At 48.0% G+C, this 24,167-nt stretch overlaps 1 protein-coding gene and 2 long non-coding RNA genes across 3 annotated transcripts in view; 2 read left to right on the top strand and 1 right to left on the bottom strand.

Annotated features, from left to right (window-relative positions):
- Positions 1-6,275, top strand: part of LOC308462498 (heparan sulfate glucosamine 3-O-sulfotransferase 4-like) — a 94,024-nt gene extending 87,749 nt beyond the window's left edge. The window contains exons 2-3 of the mRNA XM_080980181.1: positions 1,093-1,768; positions 5,078-6,275. Coding sequence (XP_080836307.1) covers positions 1,093-1,729 — 637 coding nt within the window. The 3' untranslated portion in view covers positions 1,730-1,768; positions 5,078-6,275. The remainder of the gene's footprint in view (positions 1-1,092; positions 1,769-5,077) is intronic.
- On the bottom strand, positions 1,314-6,175 carry LOC308462506. The gene is made up of 3 exons (XR_013979186.1): positions 6,036-6,175; positions 4,146-4,241; positions 1,314-1,448 (listed from the first exon to the last, which is right to left on the bottom strand). It is a non-coding gene; the product is annotated as an uncharacterized lncRNA (long non-coding RNA).
- Positions 6,276-8,068: 1,793 nt separating the features above from the next.
- On the top strand, positions 8,069-16,732 carry LOC308462507. The gene is made up of 4 exons (XR_013979187.1): positions 8,069-8,133; positions 11,566-11,664; positions 14,526-14,672; positions 16,631-16,732. It is a non-coding gene; the product is annotated as an uncharacterized lncRNA (long non-coding RNA).
- Positions 16,733-24,167: the final 7,435 nt, after the last annotated feature.

Below are 24,167 nucleotides of genomic sequence, written 5' to 3' on the forward strand. Positions count from 1 at the left end.
AAAACACTTTGCAGAGGAACCTCAAAACCCAGCAGCAGTTAATTATTGACAGAGCATGTGAATTAGAGATAAAAGAAAAGTCGTTCCTCCTTTGCACGCAAGATAGTAAATAAATTTAATTATGGGACAAGAGGCAGGGGATCTTCGTCTGTATTAAGTTTTATTAGCAGAGACATTTAAAAGCATGTCATCATAACAAAAAGGTCTTGTGTAATCCTAAATGTACCACTTTGGTACAAGGCTCTGAAGTGAATAGGCTTAATTGAGCAGATGGCTTGCTGCTCAGGCAGGTATGGGACAGGTTTATTGTCAATTAACTTTTGTCTACATATGCCTATGGCAAATTGACTGTATAATGGCTTCCTGAGGCCACTTTTAACACTTGCCATGCCCTGGAGCTCAAAGGCAAGGGGTGGCCAGGCTCTATGTTCTGTTGCAGCGAAGGGCTGAGAGCATTAGCCTGTTGGATCAATGGCCCATCTAGTCCAGCATTCTGTTCTCACTGTGGCCAACCAGACGTCCCCATGGGAAACTCACAAACAGAATTTGAGCACAAGAGCTCTCTCCTCTCCTGTGGCTTCCAACAACTGGGATTCAGAAGCATTAATGCCTCTGATTGTGGACCCAGAGCATGGCCATCATGGCTAGTAGCCATTGATAGCCCTCTCCTCTATGAATTGCTCTAATGCTCTTTTAAAACCATTCAAGTAGTTAGTGGCCACCACTGCCTCCTGGGGAAGGTTGAGTTCTACAATTTAACTATGTGCTGTGTTAAGAAGGTCTTTCTTTTATCTGTCCTGAACCTTCAGCTTCATTGCATGTCCAAGAGTTCTAGTGTCATGAGATATGCCATGCATAATTGTATAAACCTCTATGATGTCACCGCTTACTCGCCTTTTCTCTGAACAGCCCCAAATGCTGCAACATTTCTTCATAGGGGAGCCATTCCATCCCCTTCATCATTTTAGTTGCCCTTTTCTGAAGTTCTTCCAACTCTGATGTGCTCATGCTGATCCTTTGGCAGGTGGGTGGGACATCTGGCACTGCCTTTGTCTGTGGCCAATAAAACTCCTCCTTTCTCTTGCCCTCTAGGGATGTGATGCCCAAGACTCTGGAGGGCCAGCTCACCATGGAGAAGACGCCCAGCTATTTTGTCACCAATGAGGCCCCCAAGCGCATCCATTCCATGGCCAAGGACACCAAGCTGATTGTGGTGGTCAGGAACCCCGTCACCAGGGCCATCTCCGACTACACCCAGACGCTCTCCAAGAAGCCGGAGATCCCCACCTTTGAGGTGCTGGCTTTCAAGAACCGGACTCTCGGGCTGATCGATGCCTCTTGGAGTGCCATCCGCATTGGGATCTATGCGCTGCACCTGGAGAGCTGGCTCCAGTACTTCCCGCTCTCCCAGATCCACTTTGTCAGCGGGGAACGGCTCATCACGGACCCTGCCGGAGAAATGGCCAAAGTGCAGGATTTCCTGGGCCTCAAGAGGGTGGTGTCGGAGAAATATTTCTATTTCAATAAGACCAAGGGGTTCCCTTGCCTGAAGAAGCCGGAGGACAGCAGCGCCCCCCGGTGCCTGGGCAAGTCCAAGGGCCGAACTCACCCCAAAATTGATCGGGATGTAATCCAGAGGCTCCGGAAGTTTTACAAGCCCTTCAATGTCATGTTTTACCAAATGACGGGCCAGGATTTCCAATGGGAGCAGGAAGAGGGGGATAAGTGATGCTGTGGCAGGCAGAAAGAAGTTGTCTCCTATCCAGAGGTAAATGAATTGTCATCAGCAGTGTGTATGTGTGTGTGTGTGTGTGTGTGTGTGTGTGTGTGTTGAAACTCTTCTGTAGGGCATGATAGGGTCACAAAACTGGACTTTGAGTTCCTGGAAGGCTTTCCCATTGGAAAAGAACTAAGATTCTGCCTGGGGTTTCTCCAGATGCACTCCTTAGGGCAGGGGGAGACAACCAGGTGTGGTTGGACTCTAGGTGTGGTTGGACTCCAGTTCCCATCAGCCCCAGTGGCCAGCTTGGGCAATGGTTGGGGATTATGAGAGTTGGGAGTCCAGCAATGTCTAAAGGGGATCACTGTGCTGGCTACCCCTGCCTTAGGGCTTCCATCAGTGACTCACTTTCTATTGACTGCAACAAAATGGAGGGGCTCCAGGACACAGTTGGAGAATTTCTCCTTCCCTTGGAGAAAGTTTTTTTGCTAGGGTTGAAATTGCACCGCTTCTGGGGAAGGCGCATCATAGCTCAGAGGTAGAACACCTGCTTGGCATGAAGAAGGTCCTGGTTCAATCCCCACTGGTGGCATCTCCAGGTAGGGCTGGAAGAGACACCCTGCCTGAAACCCTGGAGAGCCTTTGCTGCTAGTCATTGTGGACGACACTGAGCTTGATGGACCAGTGGTCTGGCTTAGTGTAAGGCAGCTTCCTCTAGCCTTCCTAAGTTCAAGCCAGACTGCCCAGTTTCCTGCCTGTCAAAGCTACCTCCCTGGTCTCTCCTCAGCCCATGTAAGTGGGTATGAAAACAAAGCTTTGTGAAGAAGAAAGTTTAGAATCATGGAGCTGTAGGGACCCAAAGTCCAACCCCCTGTCATACAGGAATCACAGACCTACATTGGCTCCCAGTATGTTTCTGAGCTCAGTTCAAATTGTTGGTGCTGACCTTTAAAGCCCTAAATGGCCTCGACCTAGTATACCTGAAGGAGCATCTCTACCTCCATCGTTCAGCCCAGACACTGAGTTCCAGCTCCGAGGGCCTTCTGGCAGTTCCCTCACTGCAAGAAGTAAGGCTACAGGGAACCAGGCATAGGGCCTTCTCGGTAGTGGCGCCCACCCTGTGGAATGCCCTTCCATCAGATGTCAAGGAAATAAACAGCTATCTGACTTTTAGAAGACATCTGAAGGCAGCCCTATTTAGGGAAGTTGTTAATGTTTGATGTTTTATTGCTATAACAATAGTAATAATAATAACAATAATAATAATATTCTGTTGGGAGCCACTCAGATTGGCTGGGGAAACCCAGCCAGATGGGCAGGGTATAAATATATTATTATTATTATTATTATTATTATTATGAATCCATGACAGCTTGCCATCCAACCTCCATATAAAAACCTCCAAGGAAGGAGAGTTGACCACCTTCCGAAGGAGTCCATTCCACTGCCATTCATGAATTAGGGGGGTGGGGAGTTTGAGGCAGTTCATTTCCACATCAGTCCATTTTAGTCCCCCTCTGGTTTTTTTAATGAGAGTTAGAGCCATTTCCGCAGCTGTTTTTCTTTCCCCGCATCTGTCAGCCTGGCCTCGTTGCCACAGATGCACGTGCATGATGCCTGTTGCCAAACTCCAGACTCAGCTTTGATTCTGGCATGCAGACGCCCTCTTGATCAAGCTAAATACTGGAAATGCCACGGAAGGCAGCTATGGCTCCGTAACGAGGCAAAGCCACCCCGGGGCTGAGAGCACATCATGCGCTTCATTACCCAGTCAAGTGGCCCCCAAGCTTGGGATCAGGAAAAAGGTGCTAAATTCATTTGTCAACTTTTGGCAGGAGGCTGGGCTCCAGGATGGGACCATTTGTTTCCACACAAGTAAATGTCGGTTCATATTAGCCCGATTAGGAGTAAAAACAGCATCTGACATAAAACATTCTTTCCTCCCCACCCCCCCCACCCCGCAATCTCCACCCCCCACTCAAATTATTATTGCATGAAAATTGGAAATCTGCACCGGGGCTGACTTTAAATTGTTTCACATGTTATTAAACTGTCATTTCCTCTGCTAAATGAGAGCCATGTTGTTGTGCAATTTAATTCACAGTGATGAATGGATTCAGGTGAAGGACTCATTTTTAACTCTTACCAGGTTTTTGGAGCTCCTCATTGACTAGCTGGGGGATGCCCCTCATTGAGAAAAAAAAACAGTATTCAGTGGGGTGGCAATCACTGGGCACAGCTGCGCCCTCATCATGCAGCTCAGCATGATTCCCTACCCCCACAATCCTGACCCCATGGTAAAATCAAGCATGTTGGGCAAATACAACGGGAGTTGTGTAGCCACCCCCTCTGCTCAGGACCAAGGCAGTTTGCTAGTCAAGTGGGAGTTGGGACTTTGCTGTAAAATGGGAGCAATGGCACTCACCTGCTGCTCCTTTGTCATCTTGCACCAGCCAGAACAAAACAGTGACAAAGTTTCTTTGGTTCTTCCTCTAGGTGAGAAATGGCAATTGGAGATCAGCTGATGGAGGGGGAACATTCAGGTTACAAGAGGCCAAGATCAGGACCATTAAGAAAACCAAATAGGAGAATAACTTAAAAAGTGGAGTGGCCTGCCAGCCACAGCTATTCAAACTAAACACACACACGAGCTACAGCAAGGTAGCCGTAGCTCTTTGCAAAGCCAAAGAGATCCTCATGTGTGGGACTTTGGAGCCATAGACAAGCTGGAAGGTGTGCAGAGGAGGGTGACTCAGATGACAAAGGGTCTGGAAACCAAGCCTTATGAGAAACAGTTGGGGGAGTTGCGGATGTTCAGCCTAGTTAAGAGAAGACTGAGAGCATGGTATGATAGCCATCTTCAAATACCTGATAGGCTGCCACATGGAAGATGGAGCAAGCTTGTTTTCTGTGCTCCAGAGGCTAGGGCAGGCTTCCTCAACCTCGGCCCTCCAGATGTTTTTTGCCTACAACTCCCATGATCCCTAGCTAGCAGAACCAGTGGTCAGGGATGATGGGAATTGTAGTCTCAAAACATCTGGAGGGCAGAGGTTGAGGAAGTCTGGGCTAGGGCCTGAATGACAAGAAAGGAGCTTCTGACATTAGGAAGAACTTTCTGACAGTAAGGGCTATTTGACAGTTGAATGGACTCTCTCAAGAGGTGGTGGACGCTCTCCTTCACTGGAGGTTTTTCAACAGAGTTTGTATGGCCACCTGTCAGGGATGCTTTGGCTGTGATTGCTGCATTGTGAGTGGTTAGCCTGGATGACCCTTGAGATTCCTTCTGACTCTATAGTTCTATGATTTTATATCTTGGTTGTCTCTAACTGCTGCCTTTCTCCTCCTCGCTCGACACAGAATCTGCCTGAATTGGGGAAAGGGCCGGACTTGCCTAGCCTGAAATCTGGGTCCAGAACTGGCCACCACAATTGAAGGGAATTTGCTCAATGGACAAAGATGGGGGCAACGCCATCCCTTTTGCACCTGGACAATCGCCTCCTTCTGCCCCACATTTCCAGACCAGCAGGATCCTGAGCATAAAGGACACGCCGAGGCAAGACCCTCTTTGGCCACACGCCACACTTGGTGGAGTCAACTGATCCTCTTTGTGCATCCAGAGAGGAAGAAGGATTGACTGAGACCTTGGCAAGAGATGCTAGGAACTTCTTCCTGTCCAGGGTGCCCTTTGCAGCAGGAGGTGGCCACTGTGCTGTGGAAATGCCCAGTTGATGCGAATGAAGGGCAAGAGCCATTCCACACACACCCTGCATCCTGCACCATACGTTCAGATGTTTATTTTTGATATGGGTGGAACCCCTGAGACTGACTTCGGGAGCGGCCCCACAAGGCCAAAGGGAAGGGAAGGCCTGGGTCTCGCCCACCCAGAGATTCAGGAAATCTGACTAGCATCCCAGTGTTCTTCCCAAGCACAAAAAGTGGGGCTATTTACGTGTGTGCGTGTGTGTTTTTTTTTACCGTTCATGTGACCCACCCTCCACCTCTGTGGAGAAGTTGCTGGCCTGGAGTCTCAGCATACTGGTGAGCTCCCAGTGCAAAGAGCTGATGGCATCTGGGGGATTTATTCTTCCTGGCAATTGGCCTGCATCAGCCACACTGGTGAAAGTCCTCAGCTCCACCCATCTGCTTTTGCTACACAAGAAGACCTCCTCATTTGCCACCAGCTCAGAAAGCGTTCCCTTGGATTTGGGCTTTTGCCTCCCCTCTTTAAATGTCAGCATTCCCAGCACACAGAAGATTGAATTTTGTATTTGATTTCAATTAGCAAAGCATAAATTATATTTAATTTTCTACTCACAGAGACTGGATGAGTCATTGTCCTGGAAAGCTGGGGGAGGGGGGTGTTCAGAGATTGACAATGGGAGCATTCATCGCCCAGGAGCTAAATTGCTTAACCTGCCTCCCTCTTCCATCCATCCGCTGTCTTCACGCCTCCCCTCCCCCCCCTGTGTCATCACCCTCTACCTGAGAGATATGGAAATACCAAGCGTGAATCTGGAGCCAAACCTGACTAAACAATAAAAACCTTGTCATGGCAGTTGCCTTTCTCTACTCCCTTTATGAGGTGGGCAGGGGGGAGGGGGAGGGCTGGGCTTGCTGCATTTGCCACTGTTGTTTCCAGGGAGGGGTGGGATTTGATCGGCCAGCAGGAAACCTGACAAAGCCACTCTGTTTTACCTGAAGAAGGGAGGATTAAATATGAGGCAGTGAAAGAGCACAAAGCACAACAGACACACACAGCCTTTGAATTTTAGCTGGGGCTATTTGTGTCAACAGAAGGAAGCCTTGTTGCCTCTTTGCTAGACAGAGCTGGACCTTGATTGCAGAACTACAGGTGTGGAAAGAGGCAGAAGGAGAGGTCTAAGGAGGAACCATGGCACTTATCCCACATATGTCTCCATCCTCTTATTTCTCCCAAAGTCTGCAGTGCTTCTGAATGCCAGTTGCTCGTGTTACCGGAAAAATCCGAGGGCTCCCTTGGACAAAATAAAGACACCAACCAGGATAACTTGGAGCAAAACAGCAGCCTGTAGGCTTGGCGTTTATTGAACTGTTGCAACAGGGTGTTCCCCTCACTTGCGAGAGAAAGGAAAGACCCAGAAAGATGGTGTGCAAGACCTTATAAAAACTTTTGAAATTCCCATCCTCTAGGTCAAACCCCCCCCCAGAAACATCATGCATACATTACAGAAAGGAGGGGTTGAGGGAGGAGTTGTGGTGGTAACCTGAGTGTCCTATCACCTGGCTGGTTCCTCCTTTCCCCCTCCCCATGAGTCACTTCCAGGAGACAAAGGGGAGTTGGCAGTTTCCTGCCCCCAGAGGGAAGATCTGATCATTGTCCTTTGTTTCAGTCCATGCTGAATCCACTCCCATATGCAAGTTCTTTGTGATCTTGATGGTCTTCTGTCTAGGACCATCAGGGTTGGCATAGCAACTGGGCAGGGCTCCTGTGGATGTGCTGGGATGGTGAAGGGATTATGGCTGACCAGAACCAAGCCACCCCCCTTTGATAGTCCTTGTCATATGGAGTAAAAAAAAATGGAACAGTGCAAATCCGATGTATGGTTGATTTTTCTATGAATTTATAACAGAAGTGTGGCATATGTAGTGTGTGAGTGTGAGTGTGTGAAGTTTGTACAAACTGAATGATTGGGGTGGGGGGTTCCTGCTACACTCGAAACCACAGGAGGGGAAACAGTGTTTCCCATTCAGGCATCTAGTTGGTCACTGTGAGAACAGAGTGCTGGACTAAATGGGCCCATTTGGCCTGATCCAGCAGGCTCTTTTTACATTCTAAAAGTGCTTGGGAAAGTTTCCTTCTTGGTTCTTGCCACTAACCCTGTGAGACAGGGCAGCAAGAATGAAAGACTGGGACTCCCTTGAAACCAGGGGGGAGCACTGTGAGCGTCATTGCCAAGTGGAGATCAGAACCCAGTCCCGGCCACCCCAGCCTCTTAGCTGCCTTATCTCGCCTCCTCAGCTCCTGATGTAAGCTACGGAGCTGCCTGTCTCCTTGCCCTGCACAGGAAAGGGCCCCTCATCTCAGTGAGGCTCAACTCTGACATCACACCAAGCTATGATTGGCACTAACCACAGTTCTGCATGATCTGAGCTTCCCAGAGTGCAATGGGTAGGTGGTGGTGGCTGCTTGCCTGCTTTTGCTCTCCATCTGTTCAGCTTCATAAATCCATGTGAGGAGGAGCCATGGCCATAATGGTGACTTGTGACTCTACCTGCCAACCAGCTTGTGGTTTAGCAGGTCCTTCATGAACTGTCCACTTTGAAGCTGATGGAAGTTCAGGCATGCAAGATATTCCACAGCTGGGCTTTGCAGGGCATCTGAATACAGCTGTGGTGATGCCTTTACCTGGACTTCCTGGCTAAAAGGAAAGTGGGTAAGGTCAGGTCTGTTAAATCCTCCCCTTGTGCTGCATAATGACCACAAACGGAAATAGGTTTGGAGGTTTCCTGTCTGGCATTCACACATCCCGGTTCAGGAAACTGGGATTAGCTATTTCACAACCTCATGCTATTGTGTCATCTGATAAAAAGCAACTGGGTTTTCCCCCCTCTTTTTTTTTTTTAATCAACAAAATGAAGAAGTAGTGAACTATAAAATTGCTAATTATTTTCTAGTAAATTTACTTTTGAATAACTTGAGACACCAATTACAGGCACCATTAAGCACTATTAGCGGTGGGTGTTACCAAGGCAGGGTGGAATATTCATTAGGCAAAAGAGAAAGGTTTTGGTGCCAAAGCCCTTCCTGCTCAGGAAGCATCTCTGAGGGCACTCACTCTCCTTGCAGCCACTCCACGCCTCCGCCAGACGTTTAAAAAGTCACCAGAGGTTCAAAAATGACGATGTGGTGGCATTGTGTTAGGCAAACAGGCAAATATTTTGAGTAAGCTTTTCAGCTTCAGTTAGACAGATCCTTGCAGCTGTACAAAATAATCACCAGAATTAAGATGAAAGCAAGGAAAAGGCAGAAAACTCTCCTCTTTGTGTGCCCTTTGAAGATGCAAGGGCCATTGTACTTTTAGATAATCAGACAGAGGGCTGTGCCCACCTGCTGTTCCCTTGAAAGCTTTGCAGGGCTCTGCCATCAGTGTGCCAAGCAGAAAGCTGGCTCCCTTCCCCCTCCTGCCTAGGCTGGTGCCCCACAGTTGGAGCCACTGCCCAAAATAAAGTGTGGGTCTTGCTATTAAAGGAATGCTTCTCCACCCCCACACCCACCCACAAAGAGCACCAGCCTTGGGTGAGACAGCAACAGAGTCCTGAGAAGTGGAAAGTGAAATCTGTGTACATTGCGTTGCTGGATGCTTATGGTATAAGCCTCAGATAACTTGAGGGCTCAGTATAGATCAGGGTTGGAGGAATCTCAGGCCTGGGAGCCAAATGCAAAAGTGTAGAATGGAAATGGTTGGAGTCCCTCATGGGTTGGCATTCTTCACAGGAGGATCAAACAAGGCAGCATTTGGAGCAGAGGCAGACCTTTATAATATGCTACCCAGTGCGAGGCCATTTGATGCCCTCCCCACAGCCCTTGCAGCCCTGGCTTAAGCCAAGCCGGGCTTTGAGAAGGAGGCATGAGGCTCTGGCAGGGTTCTAGAGCCCTCACACCTCCTTCCCAAAGCCTGAAAGTGTTTGCCTGGCTTTGGAAAGGAGGAAGGAAGACTTTAGGACCCTGTCAGAGCCATCATGCCTCCTTCCCAAAGCCAGACAAGCACTTGCTGGGCTTTGGAAAGGCACCCTGCACGCTCACACCGCCCTAAATCTGCCTCTGATTTAGAGCAGGCTTGGCTGCAACTCCCATCAGCCTCAGTAAGCATGAGGGATGATGGGAGTTGTAGTCCAAAACATCTGGAAGTTACTTGATTGGCTACCCCTGATTTAGAGTTTGCAAAAATGGAGCAGGACTGGCCGTGCTTGCTGCCTAACAAGCTTTCAAATGACGAATTCCTTTCAGAAATAGTTTCTCTTCTCCTTAATAGGATAGTGAGTCACAAGACTTCTCTATTCCCTTTCATCTGGAGACGGAGTTCTATGAGAAAAGGTTGAAAGAGTTTGGTATATTTAGCCCAGAAAAGAGGCGATTAAGAGGTGCAATAGCCGCCTTCAGAAATCTGAAGGGATGTCAGGAAGTTGAAGGAGCAAATTTGTTTTCTGCTGCTCCAGGTGGCAGGTCCTGATCTAGAGGGTCCCAGTTGCTAGGAAGGGGATTGAGGCAAAACATGAGGAAGGAAGTCCTAATGGTACAGGCTGTGGAGCCATGGAGCAGGGAAGGCCTGGGAAGTTGGCCAATTCTCCCTCTTCGGAAGTTGTAAGTAGAGGTGTTCTATCAGGAATGCGTTGGAAGTGGATCTCATGAACTAAGAACACAAGAAAAGCCTGCTGGATGAGACCAATGGCCCATCTAGTCCAGATTCCTGTTCTCACAGTGGCCAACGTGTTGCCTGTGGGAAACCAGCAAACAAGACCTGAGCACAAGAGCTTTTCTCCTGCCTGTGGTTTTCAGCAACTAGTAATTAGAAGCACTGCTGCCTCTGACCATGGAGGCAGAGCATAGCATGGCTCAATAACCATGGATAGCCTTCCCCTCCATGAATTTGTCTAATCCTCTTTTAAAGCTGTTGGTCTTCAGTGCCTCCTGTGGGAATGAGATCCATAGTTTAACTCTGAACTGCATAAAGAAGTACTTCCTTTTGTCTGTCTTGTATTTATAATACTCAGCTTCATCAGATGTACACAAGTACTGAGCAGGTAAGGTTGGACTGGAGGAACTTTGAAGTTCCTTCCAACTCTATGATGATTGATTGATTGATTGGGCATTTCCACTCTCCCCTGAACTTGAGCCTAAGGGAAAATGCTGTCTGCTGTTATACAGCATTAAATAAAAGCAGCTTGTGAGAAAAGCAAAGAATTCTGGGAGTTGTGTCAAGCATCTTAGCAGATTTCCTTACAGAGCAGATCTGCACAATTTGTGATGCACCAAATGGAATACATCCCTGTCTCCATGGGATGTGGTCTGCCAGAATCCTGAGACACCCCCCCCCCGCTCAGTTTTTGCAGTCCCAGACAGGCACACTAGCCCCAAAAACCCATTGAGTCCATACATGAGTGGCCAGATGGGTGCAGCCCCTGGTGGGGGCATATGCAGCAGGTGCAAGCTTGTAAAGCAAGACCAACAAGCTGCTCTCTGTGCTTTAACTACCATAGCAGAAGCAGCAGGAGCAGAACCGTCTTGCGCCTACATTCAGGGAACAGAAAGGCTTTCACCTTGGTTTTGCCAGAAGGGATCCTACAATACCTTCATCTTTTTCTAAAGGACCCTCTGAACTAGCTAGGGCTATCATCACCCTCAGGAACCCCAGCAACCAGGAAGCTAAAGGGCTAGCTTGTTGCAGGGAGCTGTGAGGCAGGAGGAGAGATGGAAATCTCCACCCTCTTTTCCTAGATAGGCAGGCAGATATTATAATCATCAACATCATCAGTGCTTTTTTTCTAAAAAAATGTTTAGGGGTACTCTCATTTTCCTACTCATATTGAAATACTGCCCCTCAATGAGGCCAAACTTAGATTCACAAAATGTTTAGGGGAATGCCTACCCCTGTGTACCCCCAGAAAAAAAGCACTGATGACAACAACAACAACAACAACAGATCCCCTTTTATATGTATCTCAAGGCTATTAACAAATGTGCGATAAGAACAGTAGAGAAAATAACTAATGGGGTTTTTAAACAATAAAAAATGAACAGGGAAGGCAGGTGCCTTCATCCACATGGAAAAGCTTGTCAAAACATCAGTGTCTCCAATTGTTTCCAGAATGTACAGAGAGTGGGCGCCTGTCACATCTCATCAGGAGCACTATTCCACAGAACTGAGGAAGTCGATGGAAGCCCAGCTCCAAGTCACTGTTATGAGGCAGGCATCCTTTCCTGTAGTCTGAAAGGCCAGTTTTTGTTTGTTTATTTGTGACATTTGTCAACCACCCAGTAAGACGAAGTTATATTAAAATATGATACCTGCATCTATATACATACCACCCTTATAAAAGGCCCGAGTGAATAGAAAGGTCTTAATCACCTGGAGCCAACAAGACTCCAAGGAAGGTGCCAGGTCAGCCTCTGTGGTTTAGCTGTCCCATAACTGGAGTCCAGTACTGAAAAGGCCATCTTCCTGGTGGTTATCTGCCTTACTTCACTGAGTGGTGGCCTCTGGAGCAGCGAATCTTAAGATATGGCTAGTTTCATTCAGGAGAAGATCCCATAGCCTCAAAGCTGGGCAGAAAGGGTGTTGAAGCAGCACTTTAAACTGGGCCTGGAAATGGACTGGTGCTCCTAGCCAGTGCAGTTGATAGGTGTGTCCTGCACCAGAGGGTGGTCTGATGGGAGCCAACCCTCTGCCATTTGGGCAGAGGCATAGCAAGGTCAGGTGGTACCCAGTACAAAAAAAGTTTTTGTCACCCCCCCCCCACATTGCAATATTTGGAAACGTTGTCCAGAGTTGCTGAGCCTCCATTTTTAGGGAGGGTTGGCCACAAAACAGATTTGCTTGCAGATCGTGCCCGCTGCCTGCCAATCATGGAGATCCAACCACCAATTGCATAAAACTGCCTGCTGGGCATGCGAGCACTGCTCGCCAGGGGGTGCAAACGCCGGCCGCTGGGGGGGGGTGCCAGGCTGATCACCGGGCAGATTTGCGCAGGCGGATTTTCATGACGACGATCACTTCAGTGAGGCCAAAGGGGCAACTCGGCACTCAATGCGAAAGGTGTGGCTACTGATCAGAACAACGTAAGTTGAGTCCTCTTGTTAGAGAAGGGCCTGCCATTGAGTTGCCCAGGGATTAATAAGAGTTCTTGGCTCAGGGGGGCATACGGTACCCCTCGTCTGTGCTCCATCACTCCCAGGGTTATATTGATATTAGGGGGAGTCTCCTTCCTGCCTCCTCCTGCTTGTGAGAATTTAGGGACAGCTTTTGCCTCCAGCCTGCTAGCAGAGAAGTCAACAGAGCATACCCCTCAAATGTCCTGCTTTAAGCAGGTCATCCCAGAATTACAGAAGCCATCCCAGTTTCTGACTGGATGGCCCCCCAAAGATGCCCATTTCTGGTCTGTGCTCATGGACCAGTCACCTGGCCCCTGCTAGAATGTTGCCCTCATGCAAGTTGCATAACTCATGTGGGAGTGCAGTCCCAAAAGACGTGGGTTTTTCTGGGGGAGGAGTGCATGCTCTCATGCAAGTCACTTGGCTCCAGCAAGAGCACAGCCCCAAAGTCGTTCGTTGTGATTTTCCTCTGTGGCATGTTGGGGGGTATGAGGGAGAGGCTTTACCTAGAACTGGTGCTGGCTGACCCCCTGAACCCATCCTGGTTGCTTTGGGCTTGCCTCTCCTTGGCTTGCTCAAGATGTGGCCTCTGTGCCTGAGGGCAGCCCCTCCAAATGTCCATTTATTGGCAGCCTATTTTTCCTGGCTTTCTAGTAGTTGAGCTGTCAGAGGCAGCTGGGTTCTTGCCCTTCATCCTTGCCATCACCCCGTGGATATTTTATTGCAATGAAAACATTTTTAAAAACCCATCCAGGAGAGTGCTTGGAGGAGACAACACAGGCAGCAAAGGGGTCCCAGGCCTTACTGGGTGAGGAAACTCTTTTTCAACTCTGCCCCTGGATCATTTTCTGGAGTGTGCCTCTTAGCCTCCTGGTCCTCAAGAGGTGGCTGCTTGCTCTTCAGTCAAAACACTCTTCCTCCCAGCCAGCCCTCTCCACCCATGAGGTTTCTGCAGTTTTATCCCATGGGGGGGGTGATGGGCGGAGGAACTGAACCAGCTGCTGCAACTGACTTGAAAGTTTTTGAGATGAGCAACGGACAAATTTGATCTTTTGTAAAATATTTAGTCTATCCGCACTGTCTCCTTTCCCCCAAGGAAACACTTCTCGGCACCAGCTAATTTTGAGCTCTGTCTTGCCGTGTGGGTTTTCTAATGTTATGGAACAGTGAACCTCCTGAATTAATTAATGTGCAGCTCTTCAGTTATGCAGCTAATCTGCATATTTTACTAACTGGATGCAAGATGTTTCTGTGGAAGGGTTGCGAAGGCACCCAGCACAGCTCCAGCTCAGGGCCCACAGACAGCCTCATACCTGGCTGTGGGGGGAGCGGAGGAGATGGATGTCCTGGAGCCTGGTGGGACCAACCACAAGAGAAGGAGGGGCATGAATTTCATGGCATACCTGAAAAGGATCCTTTTGATGCAGAGTGGCAATTTGTATTGGGACCACCACCCAGGGAGAGGGTAGGTTTACCCACTCCCTCCCCAGCCATAATGCCAATGCACACACCTCAAATATCCCTTAGGGAAGAAGCTCCCCTTGGGTTGTATTTCATTTGGTTTCTTCCCAGCAGCAGAAGGATTGTACAGGGAAGCTCTGGGACAACTTCCTTTTTTTCTCATTATCTTCATAGACAGTCACCATCCACTTTCTTTTGAGGTTCCATTCCTCATTTCCCCCTCACTACAACAACACTGTGAAGTAGGCTAGCCTGAGAGACAGTGAGTGACTCAATGTCATCCAGTGAACTTCATGGCTAGGAGAGGATTTGAACCTGGTCTTTGAGGTCCAAGTCTAACACTCTAGTCCAACCACAATACTTGACTGGCTCTCTTGAAATATCTCGTGGACTCTCTCTCTTCACAAATGAGGGGTGACTCTGCTGGTCAGAGGGGAAAGGGGAGTGGGGGGAATCATACCTGCCTGGTGGTTCATTTCTATATGTGGCCCCTAGGTCTTGTGAGATTTGCTGGAGCTGCACAGAAGCAGCATCAGGACAGAACTAGGAAGAGGTTGAACAAGCAGCTGCTGGCCCAGAATCTCAGGTGGCGGGGAACACACAGGAGAGACCAAGGAAGCTCTGGGACTGGAACTTTGAATGGTATGTGTGGTTCTGGGTTCCTGCTGGCATTATCTGTGCAGAGGCAGAAGGAGACATAAGAGGGGTGCAACAGGAGTGCCCAGTTCTGATCCAGTGAAACAGCTGAAGGTCAAGGAAGTGCAGCAGCAGTAGCTGCAAAGCAGAACCTTGGAGAGCTCCAAAAGAGCAACTTCCTCTGACAAGGGTTGGAAGCGAACTGAGCCCTTCTAAGCCTCAGCCTCAAGTTCTGACCACTTTTGGCAAACTAAAATCTGGCTTAAGGACAGTCACTTCTGTGCTCAAGGACCTCTTGTCTGGTGTGTTCCCTGCACCATTAGACTGGCACAGGAGTGTTGATGTACTTGGCACATTGAGGCCCAGGGAAAGGTTCCCCTAGGTGTCTGTACCCCAGTTCTATGGGCCTGGGTGCTGTGGGGTCTGATGTAAGTGGGGTCCTATCTACTAGCCTCAGGCTGTGAGCATCAGGTTCAGGGCCAGGAACCAGCTCATTAGCCAGGAACACTGTAGACTCTGACTCTGGCTCCTGGTCACTGGGTTGTTATGACAAGGAGTGAGGGAGGAGCCCCTCAACAACCAGAGCTCCTGAAGTCCCAGGGGCATCAATAAAGTAACAGGAGCTTTCCAGGCCCCATCTCAGGTGCACAAATGAGTTTGGTTTCTGGTTTCTAGGATGGAATAGTGTATTGGGGAACTGTCCCTAGGGACAGGGTGGTGTGGGGATGCAACAGAAAAATAGCACCCTTGTGCAAGATTGTGCAAGAGGAAGCATCTGCTGACTTGTTCCCCTCACTCGCCTGGGTCACTGACAAGCTGCCTAACCGCAAAGCTTACGCGGCTGTCATGCTGTCTGGTAGAGAATAGTTATTCTAAGAAATGCAAACCCTAGCTGTTTTCCACCCGAGTGCTACACGTGTATATGCAACATGATGTAATGTGCGCAAGGCTAATAAACATGCAAGGCTGCTGGGAGAGAGAGCTCACTCCTTGCTTAAACCTTCACCCATGACTCTTCGTCATTTTTCCTCTGCACCTGGTGGGCTGGTTCCCCGACAGGGTGGGGCACCCAAAAGGGCATTTGCTAGTGCACTCAGGTGGAAATCAACATACAGGCACATGCTACACGGCCAAGTCTGGCCAGAAATACAAATCAGGCAGCCAGAAATATGAGGAGCCTGAACAAACAGAACAAAAAGCAGGTAAAGGTCACCAATCAATTATCCAATTTTTCAAAACAAACAAGGGAGGGAGGGAGGAGAAAGGCCCTGTTCTAAATGTGTACCTGGCCCAGAGAACTGATACACTCAGCAGGCATCACTGTGAAACTGTCACTGGAAGAGTTTGCTCACTATTCTGGGACATTTCAGATGGTCCTAATAAAGATGTTGTCTGATGATGGATTTGTTACACACACACACACACACACACACACACACACACACACACACCCCTTCTGAGGGAGCAACTTGGCTGCCTTTGCTTTTTGAGGAACCCCTTTGGAAACCAACTTCAGGCTCCCCCAACCTGGTGTGCCCATCAGCCCCAGCATCATGAAGTGCTATTTGTTGTGGCTGATGGGAGTTGTATCAGGTTGGGGATCAGCTTGGTGAAGACTGCAGCATTGCTTAATTCTTGGCATTGCATCTTTCCCCTTGTCTTCTCGCAAACCCCATTTGACGCCTGTGCTGTCTTTATCTTGATGCACATGTTAATTCCTACTGGACTGAGGTGTCTTGTTTCAATCTCTCATGCAGAGAGATTCCTATCTGGACATTTTGCATACTGCAATTTGTAAGTTCAAGGCATTTAAATCTGGTCAATTAGAGATGGCTATGCAAGGACAAGGACAAGGGAAGGGAAGATTAAACTTAGCCCAATATGAATTAGACAATGGAGGAGGATAAGGGTATCTTTGGCCTGATCCAGTTGTGACCAGGTTTTTCCAATGTTCTTTTGAGCAGCACAGGGGCTCCCTCAGCTGAGTTCAGCACCATCAACTATGGCTCAGTTCAAGATATTGGTTCTGCTTGCCTTTAAAGACTGGCCTGGCTTAGGAATCAGGTATGTGATGGACTGCCTTGCCCTGTGTGAGGAGAACTACACCTGAGGCTCTATTTAGGGTGTCCCTAAAAAGCAGGTAGAGGGACATGTGGGTTAAACCACAGAGCCTAGGACTTGCCGATCAGAAGGTTGGCAGTTCGAATCCCTACGACGGGGTGAGCTCCCATTGCTCGGTCCCTGCTTCTGCCAACCTAACAATTCAAAAGCATTTCAAAGTGCAAGTAGATAAATAGGTACCACTCCGGTGGGAAGGTAAACAGCGTTTCCGTGCGCTGCTCTGGTTTGCCAGAAGCGGCTTAGTCATGCTGGCCACATGACCCGGAAGCTGTACGCCGGCTCCCTCGGCCAATAAAGCGAGATGAGCACCGCAACCCCAGAGTCGGCCACGACTGGACCTAATGATCAGGGGTCCCTTTACCTTTAAAAAGCAGGTGGAGACAGGGAGCAGGTGGCAGACAGGGAGAGACACTTTGCAGTGATGGTTTCCCAACTGTGGTGATGCCCTTCTTGCTCCTGGTGCCCACTTTGCCACCATGGCATTGCCAGGCAAAGACTTTTCTTTCCCCGCTCCCCCAGGCCTGTGAGCAATGCTAATTTATTAACTCTCCTGCACTGTTCTAAATGCCTACTTCCTGGAGTTCTATTTTTCTGCTGTTTTAGATGTGGGGTGGTGGACAATGGTCTTTTCACTCTCTTGAGGACCACCCTGAGAAGGATCAGGTGTCATTTTCAAAAATAAACAAATGTTTTAAAATGTGCATGCAATTCACAATGATATAATAATAATAATAATAATAATAATAATAATAATAATTTAAAACAACATGATTCCAATGAAAGGAACATTAAAAACGAGGGATCAGGAAAACAATGGTCATGAGAGCATGTCATTCAATAGTGTTAAGCCCATTGGAACAGGGTGAGCATAATCTTTTTTCTAAAGACAGGCAAGGAAGGGTCTCATGGTGGAATCAGTTCCAGGATTTGGGTGCCACAACTGAGAAGGCCTGAGGGGGGACAAAGGTCTTGCAATCCCCCAGTGATTTACCTGTTAGTGTGAGGAGCCTTCCTGGGGTGGGCTGATCACCAGACAAGGCATGCCTTGTATCTAGAGTCGATTATGTCCACAGTGCCAACCTGTGGGGCTCTCCTAGAGCCAGCCTTGAACACACATCCTGCCCAGGAACCCCAACAGTCTCCCCTCATTGACCAGAGTTCAAATCCTCTCCTAGCCATGAAGCTCACTGGATGACAGTGAGCCACTCACTGTCTCTCAGGCTAGCCTACTTCGCAGTGTTGATGCTGTGCAAGGGAAATGAGGAGTGGTACCTTCACAGTGCAGTCTTTCAGTTGACCTCGCATAGACTGGCTACTTATGTGTTCCAGTCATGACAAAGAGGCAAAGTCTGAATACCATAAATGGCTGTGCCCTAGAACTCACCAGAGGGGCAGTGACATTGGACTTAATCTTAAGTGGTGCCCAGGACTTGGGGCAAGATGTAAGTGTTGTTGAGGCAATATTTACTGCTATCAAACCCAAAATACAGTCATACTTCGTTACGTCCGCTTCATGTTACGTTCTTTCAGGTTATGTCCCGGCGACCTGGAAGTACCAGAAAGGGTTACTTCTGGGATTTGCCACTCGCGCATGCGTAGAAGTGCAAAATGACATCACGTGCATGCGCAGAAGCTGCAAATCTCAACCCACGCATGCACAGATGTGCCACTGTGGGTTGCGCTCTTTTCATGTTGCGGAAGGGCTTCTGAAATGGATCCCATTTGCAACCAGAGGTACCACTGTATATGCAAATGTCAACTGCCAAGAAAATCCAATGTGGTTACATTTTGCTTTAAAAGAAATGAGGGGATCGGTAAAAAAGGAAACTGAAAGAGAAAGACAGACAAATCTCTCCCAAATGCTTGGGTGTTGTATCAAACCACAATAAGAGCAGCTCAGTGGGAAAGGAAACAACAGATTGGGAAAAGTACCACCAGGGCCAAGAGGACGTCAGTGTGGTTGATGAGCAGAGGCAAATAAGCTATTTGAGCCAAGAAGGCTTCCTTCATTTTGTCCAAATGACATTTTGCCCAATCTATGGCCAGCACAATGCAAGAAGGCAAGAAGGGATGCTAAAAAAATAAGTTGAGGAGCACATTGCTAAGAAGGCCATGATGTAAGGCCTTCCTGCACACCAGGTGGGTTAATTATAGACATCACTAGGGTTTCCTCCAAGTGGACTTGGATGTTTGTTTGTTAGTTTTGACAGGGGTGGCAGGGACTGTGCACACACCCAAATCTCTCCCATCCTGCTGGGAAAGGAAAGACAGCCTTTTAGCGCAAAGCCCTGACCTGCCTGGTCCAGCAGAGGAGAGTTGACGGCACAGCATCTCCACAAAAGAAGAGAGAGCCTCCCCACCATCTCCTTGCAGCCATCTTCTGCTGGAAGCAAGAGAGACAGGATGCTCACTGTTGCTATTTCTCACCACTTTATCCCACACATGCTCTTTCCACTCGCTTCCATCTCCTGCTTGCCTCTCCTAGATGGGACTTCTAGTGCAGCGGTTGCCCAGGGGCAGGTAGTGCCACCTACAGTGAGTGAAGAAAGCTCAAAGGGCACACCTGGGGAAAGTGCTACAAGCCTCACATCCCTCCCCACTTCTCACCCCCAGTTCTTGGGGAAAGAACTCACATATTCCAGGCACTTTCCATTTTCTCGTGACACCATTAAACATGTAAATCACAAATCACAGCCCTTGCTTGGGAAAGAATTGCTTCCCTCCCAATTACAGTTAATAGGAGAAAATTAATGTACCAATTAATATAGCTGCTTTTAAAACTCCATCTCGTGTGTTAAATGCTGCTTCTGGTGGTGTTGGTGTTTGAGATGTGGGCCAAGGAAAGTGGTGGCTGAGCAGAGGAAGCTCATAAAATTGTGCCTGCCTGTTACTTAAAGTGTTTGGCACGAGAGGCAACACCTCAAAAAGGAGGTTATTTAACATTTGAAGGTTTGTGGGGACCATAAATCACAGCACACATGCCAGGCTGGTTGAAAAGGATAGAATACATTCAATTTTACAGTATATTAAACTTCATCTAATTTGAACATAGGAACGGACCAGGCAAAATAAATGACCAATTTCTGAAGCAGAAATTACCATTTGGCTGGTGCCATTATGAAGCTGCTGGCATTTTATCATGTTCTTAACATAATATTGCCTGTCTATTGATGCATAGTTATAATGCCAGCACAAATTAGAAGGCAGCAAGAGAGGAGAGTATGGAGGGTTTTGTAAAAACCGGCATCATTTGTCAGGCATTCCTCTGGAGGACTTTTGCACTGGCTGATAATATGCAGATTAAAGCAGAAGTAAATAAAGGGGAAAGGCATTGGCAGGGGGAGAAATAGAAGGAGACCACAGGCCTGGGGAAGGGGAAGGGGGTCAGGCAGGCAGGAGTCTTCTGGAGCAGGAAGAGACTCTTCCCAAATAACTTCTGGCACTTAGCAAGGAAACAAAGAGGGAAACACCACTGGAATGCAATGTCAGGAAAGAGATGAAAAAGGAGGCTGGATGCAGTCAGCTTTCCCAAGCCTTGTGTGACAGCCAGATGTTTTGGGCTACAGCTCCCATCAGCACCAGCCTCATACAGCTGTGCTCGCTGGGGCTGGTGGGAGCTGTCATTCCAAACATCTGGAGGGCACCAAGTTGGGGAAGACAGAGTGCAGATACTGAAGTAAAAGCCATGGCTCTGGGATTTTTGCTAGCAAAAGATGCTTGCCTAATTTATTATCAGTTAACAACTCCCAGCAGCATCTCACACCCTCCTGCTGGGGTGGGGACTAGAACTAGGGAAAGGAAGAGAAAAACCATTTCTGATTCACCCCACATTGTCAATCCATCCCAAATACTTTTTGCAACCATTTGCCTTGGGCACCCTCCTCTCCTTAAGGCTCAACACAGACAGTTCAATTTACTGGATACTGTGTTCCTGAGATACCCCCAAAGATGTGTCTACACCTAGGAAGCTGTGTTTACACACACACACACTCCTGCCTGCATAGTGTTCTCCCGCCTTTCCTCTCTCTGCTTCCATCATCACTCACCAGCTGCAGCAACCACAAATCTGATTGCAAATACAAATTATGTTTAGTTTGCAAAACAGGAGGCCGGTATTTCCATCCTGTAAAGTTCATTGTTCTGGTAGGCTTGGTATTATAGCGACAATATATTATGAGAAGGAGAAGCAGCTGGCTGGATCCTGTTCAGAGTGGGAGGACTTGGAAGGCAGAAAGTGTTAGGGGGAGGCAATCACACTGGGGATGGAGAAGGGTGGCCGGCAGGTACCGGTAAATATTGGTGCAGGGGCAGTGGGGAGATGCACCATGCAGTGTTCTGATTAGATTACCCACCCCACAGTCCGTGGGGCCAGCAAACAAAGCTTCTTGACCCCAGAAGGCAGAATGTATGCCTGTCAAATAGTCCAGAATTGCAGTTTGGGTCATTTTTTGAATAGTTTGATCCTTTGAGGCCGTCGATTACACAGCATCACTCAACCCATGACTCTAAGACTTCCCCAACACTCAGACTTCCAGTTGCCTTCTCTAATCCACACAGGATTCTCATATGGCTGTGTCTGTCCGTCCGTCCGTCCGTCCATCCCCCACAATGCCATAATTATGGGGGTGGGGATCTCTTGTGCAAGTCTTTCTGTTGAGTTGCTCACAGATAAATGGCACCCCCACAGCAGAACATCTAAAGTGGACCTATATTAAGACTCGATCAGCTCAAGCTGCCATGGTGAACAGGTTGCTGTATACAGGCGGAAGAAGCAATACTGAGACACCAATGTGGAAAGCTGCCTTTGGGTTGTTTCAACACAGTTCCTGGGACATGAGATGAGAACAATGAGATGAGAACTTCTGTTCTGGAACACCCTGTGCCACATCTAGCAGGACATGCAAGGAAAACTGATTCTGGCTCTGAAACTGGGGTTCCCTGCACCTCCCGGTGATCCCAATAAAGGAATAAGTCTCATTGCCTAAGACTGGATGATGCCAAGACCATCATCCCTCAGAACTGGGACATGGCAGGGGAGAGGCTGTAGGCTGAGCCTCTCCCAGCTGGACAAATAGGCCTTTATCATGAGTGTCTACTTGTTAGGGTTTTAGTCCTGTTTGAAATGTATTGAAACTGTGGTTTACAAGGTGATTAATGAATCAGTGGCGAAGATAATGAATCACAGATTCACAGATTTGTAGTGTTGGAAGGGACCATGAGGGCCATCTAATTCAACAATGCAGTAATTTTTCACCCAATGTGGGGCTCAAACCCACAATCCTGAGATTAAGAGTCTCATGTTCTACCAGCTGAGCTTTCCCTCAGCTCAAATGCAGAAACTTTGCTTGCAGGTTCCCTCTCTAACATTTCCCCCTCGAGTGAGTTGCCGCTTACTCTCATCTGCTTCTGCACAACTCTAACTTTGAACCTCACCTTTCAGGCTCAATAACAGGAGCACAATAATCTAATGGGTGCCCCTTCTTGGAGCAAACTTGTTGCTCAGCTATGAAGGTGAAATCTGGGCTCCTAGGCAGCAGTGCTGTGCCCTGTCCTGGCTTAGGTTGCAGCCAAGATCTCTCTGACTCTCTAACCTTCATCCTGGTGATGTTGAGGCGCTCTGCTCGCTTGTCAGGGTCTGTCTGCACGTTCGCACTTTTATGCCTCCCGTTAAATATGGTCTTTGTTGTGCTTCATTGATCTTAGAGCATCTTCGGCTGTTTACAGCTTTGATAATCTTTGTGTAATCTTCAGGGATAATTGAATTCCTACAAACAGAGCTGAATTTTAAACTCCAGCAGATTTAAGCACACTGGGAGGTGGGGGGGGGGGAGAACACAAACACCTTACAGTATGAAAGTCAAAACTGTAAGAAGGAGAAACACTCGCTCGTCAATACCTGCTACAAAAGTAGGGCAAAACGGTGGGAGTTCAATGGTGTGTGTGTTTTGAGGGAGTTGGGGATGTTTAGCCTGGAGAAGTGAAAACTGAGAGGGGATAGAAGAGCCATTTTCAAATATCTGAAGGGCTGTCCCATGCAGGATGGAACAAGCTTGTTTTCTGCTGCTCCAGAGTAGAGGACCTAAACCAATGGATTCAAATGACGAGAAAGGAGATTCTGACTCAACATTATGAAGAATTTTCTGGTGGTAAGAGTCGTTCAAGAAAGGAATGGACTTACTCGGAAGGTGGTGGGCTCCCCTTCATTAAAGGCTTTTGAACAGAGGTTGGATGATCATCTGCCAGTGTTGGTGCTGACCTTTAAAGCCCTAAATGGCCTCGGTCCAGTATCCCTGAAGGAGTGTCTCCACCCCCATCGTTCTGCCCAGACACTAAGGTCCAGCACCAAGAGCCTTCTGGCGGTTCCCTCACTGCGAGAAGCCAAGTTACAGGGAACCAGGCAGAGGGCCTTCTTGGTAGTGGCACCCGCCCTGTGGAAAGCCCTCCCACCAGATGTTAAAGAGAAAAACAACTACCAGACTTTCAGAAGACATCTGAAGGCAACCCTGTTTAATAGACTATTGTATTTTAATATTCTGTTGGAAGCTGCCCAGAATGGCTGGGGAAACCCAGCCAGATGGGAGGGGTATAAATAAATTTTATTATTATTATTATTATTATTATTATTATTATTATTATTATTATATTCTTTAGCTGTGATTCCTGCAATGCAGGGGCTTGGACTAGATGGCCCTTGGGGATCCCTTCCAACTCCATTTCTATGTGTGCAAGTATATTAGGTAGGTAGGTAGGCCACGGGAGTTGAATTAGAGACCTGACAGTGGCAAAGAAAACAGATGCCTTTACTCACATTTTGCGCTGTGGTATTGTTTTCCCTATAGTATTGGCAAATAAATTGTGTTTGATGTGAATCCTGCAACCAAGTTCCCTAAATCTGAATGGCATGGGGTAGTGGAGGTGGCACCTCTTCCCTATCCTGCTACTGCAATCATGGATTTCTGTCCCTCTTTTATGAGCTGTGAATCTGTAGAAACTGAAGTATTGCACACTTACGGTAAATTGTGTGTGCAGTGGAGGAGCCAAAACCTCCCCTCTCTTCATTGATAGTTTGGCAGGGTCTGGGACTTGTTAATTGCGGGCCAAATTGCCTTGCAAACCAAGGGGGAGAAGAGGAGGAAATGACAGAGACTGGATTCTGTTTGGAATGACAGTTCCCATTTTGAAGAAAGCCTTCAAGACTTGCATGTCTGCCTATCTCTTGAGGAGCTAATCCATTATAGTCTCTGACTCTGCCTTTCAATTTGACTTGTACGTGGCATTACCAGAAGGAAGCCACCCTCCCACTTTCCTCTTCTCCCAACTCCTTTTCAGGACAAATCTGAGAGCTGGGTTTTCTCCGACTCTTAGAGGGTTTTGGATCTT

The sequence above is a fragment of the Podarcis pityusensis genome (genome assembly GCF_964106645.2).
Source record: "Podarcis pityusensis genome assembly, chromosome: 14".
Classification (NCBI taxonomy): Eukaryota; Metazoa; Chordata; class Lepidosauria; order Squamata; family Lacertidae; genus Podarcis; species Podarcis pityusensis.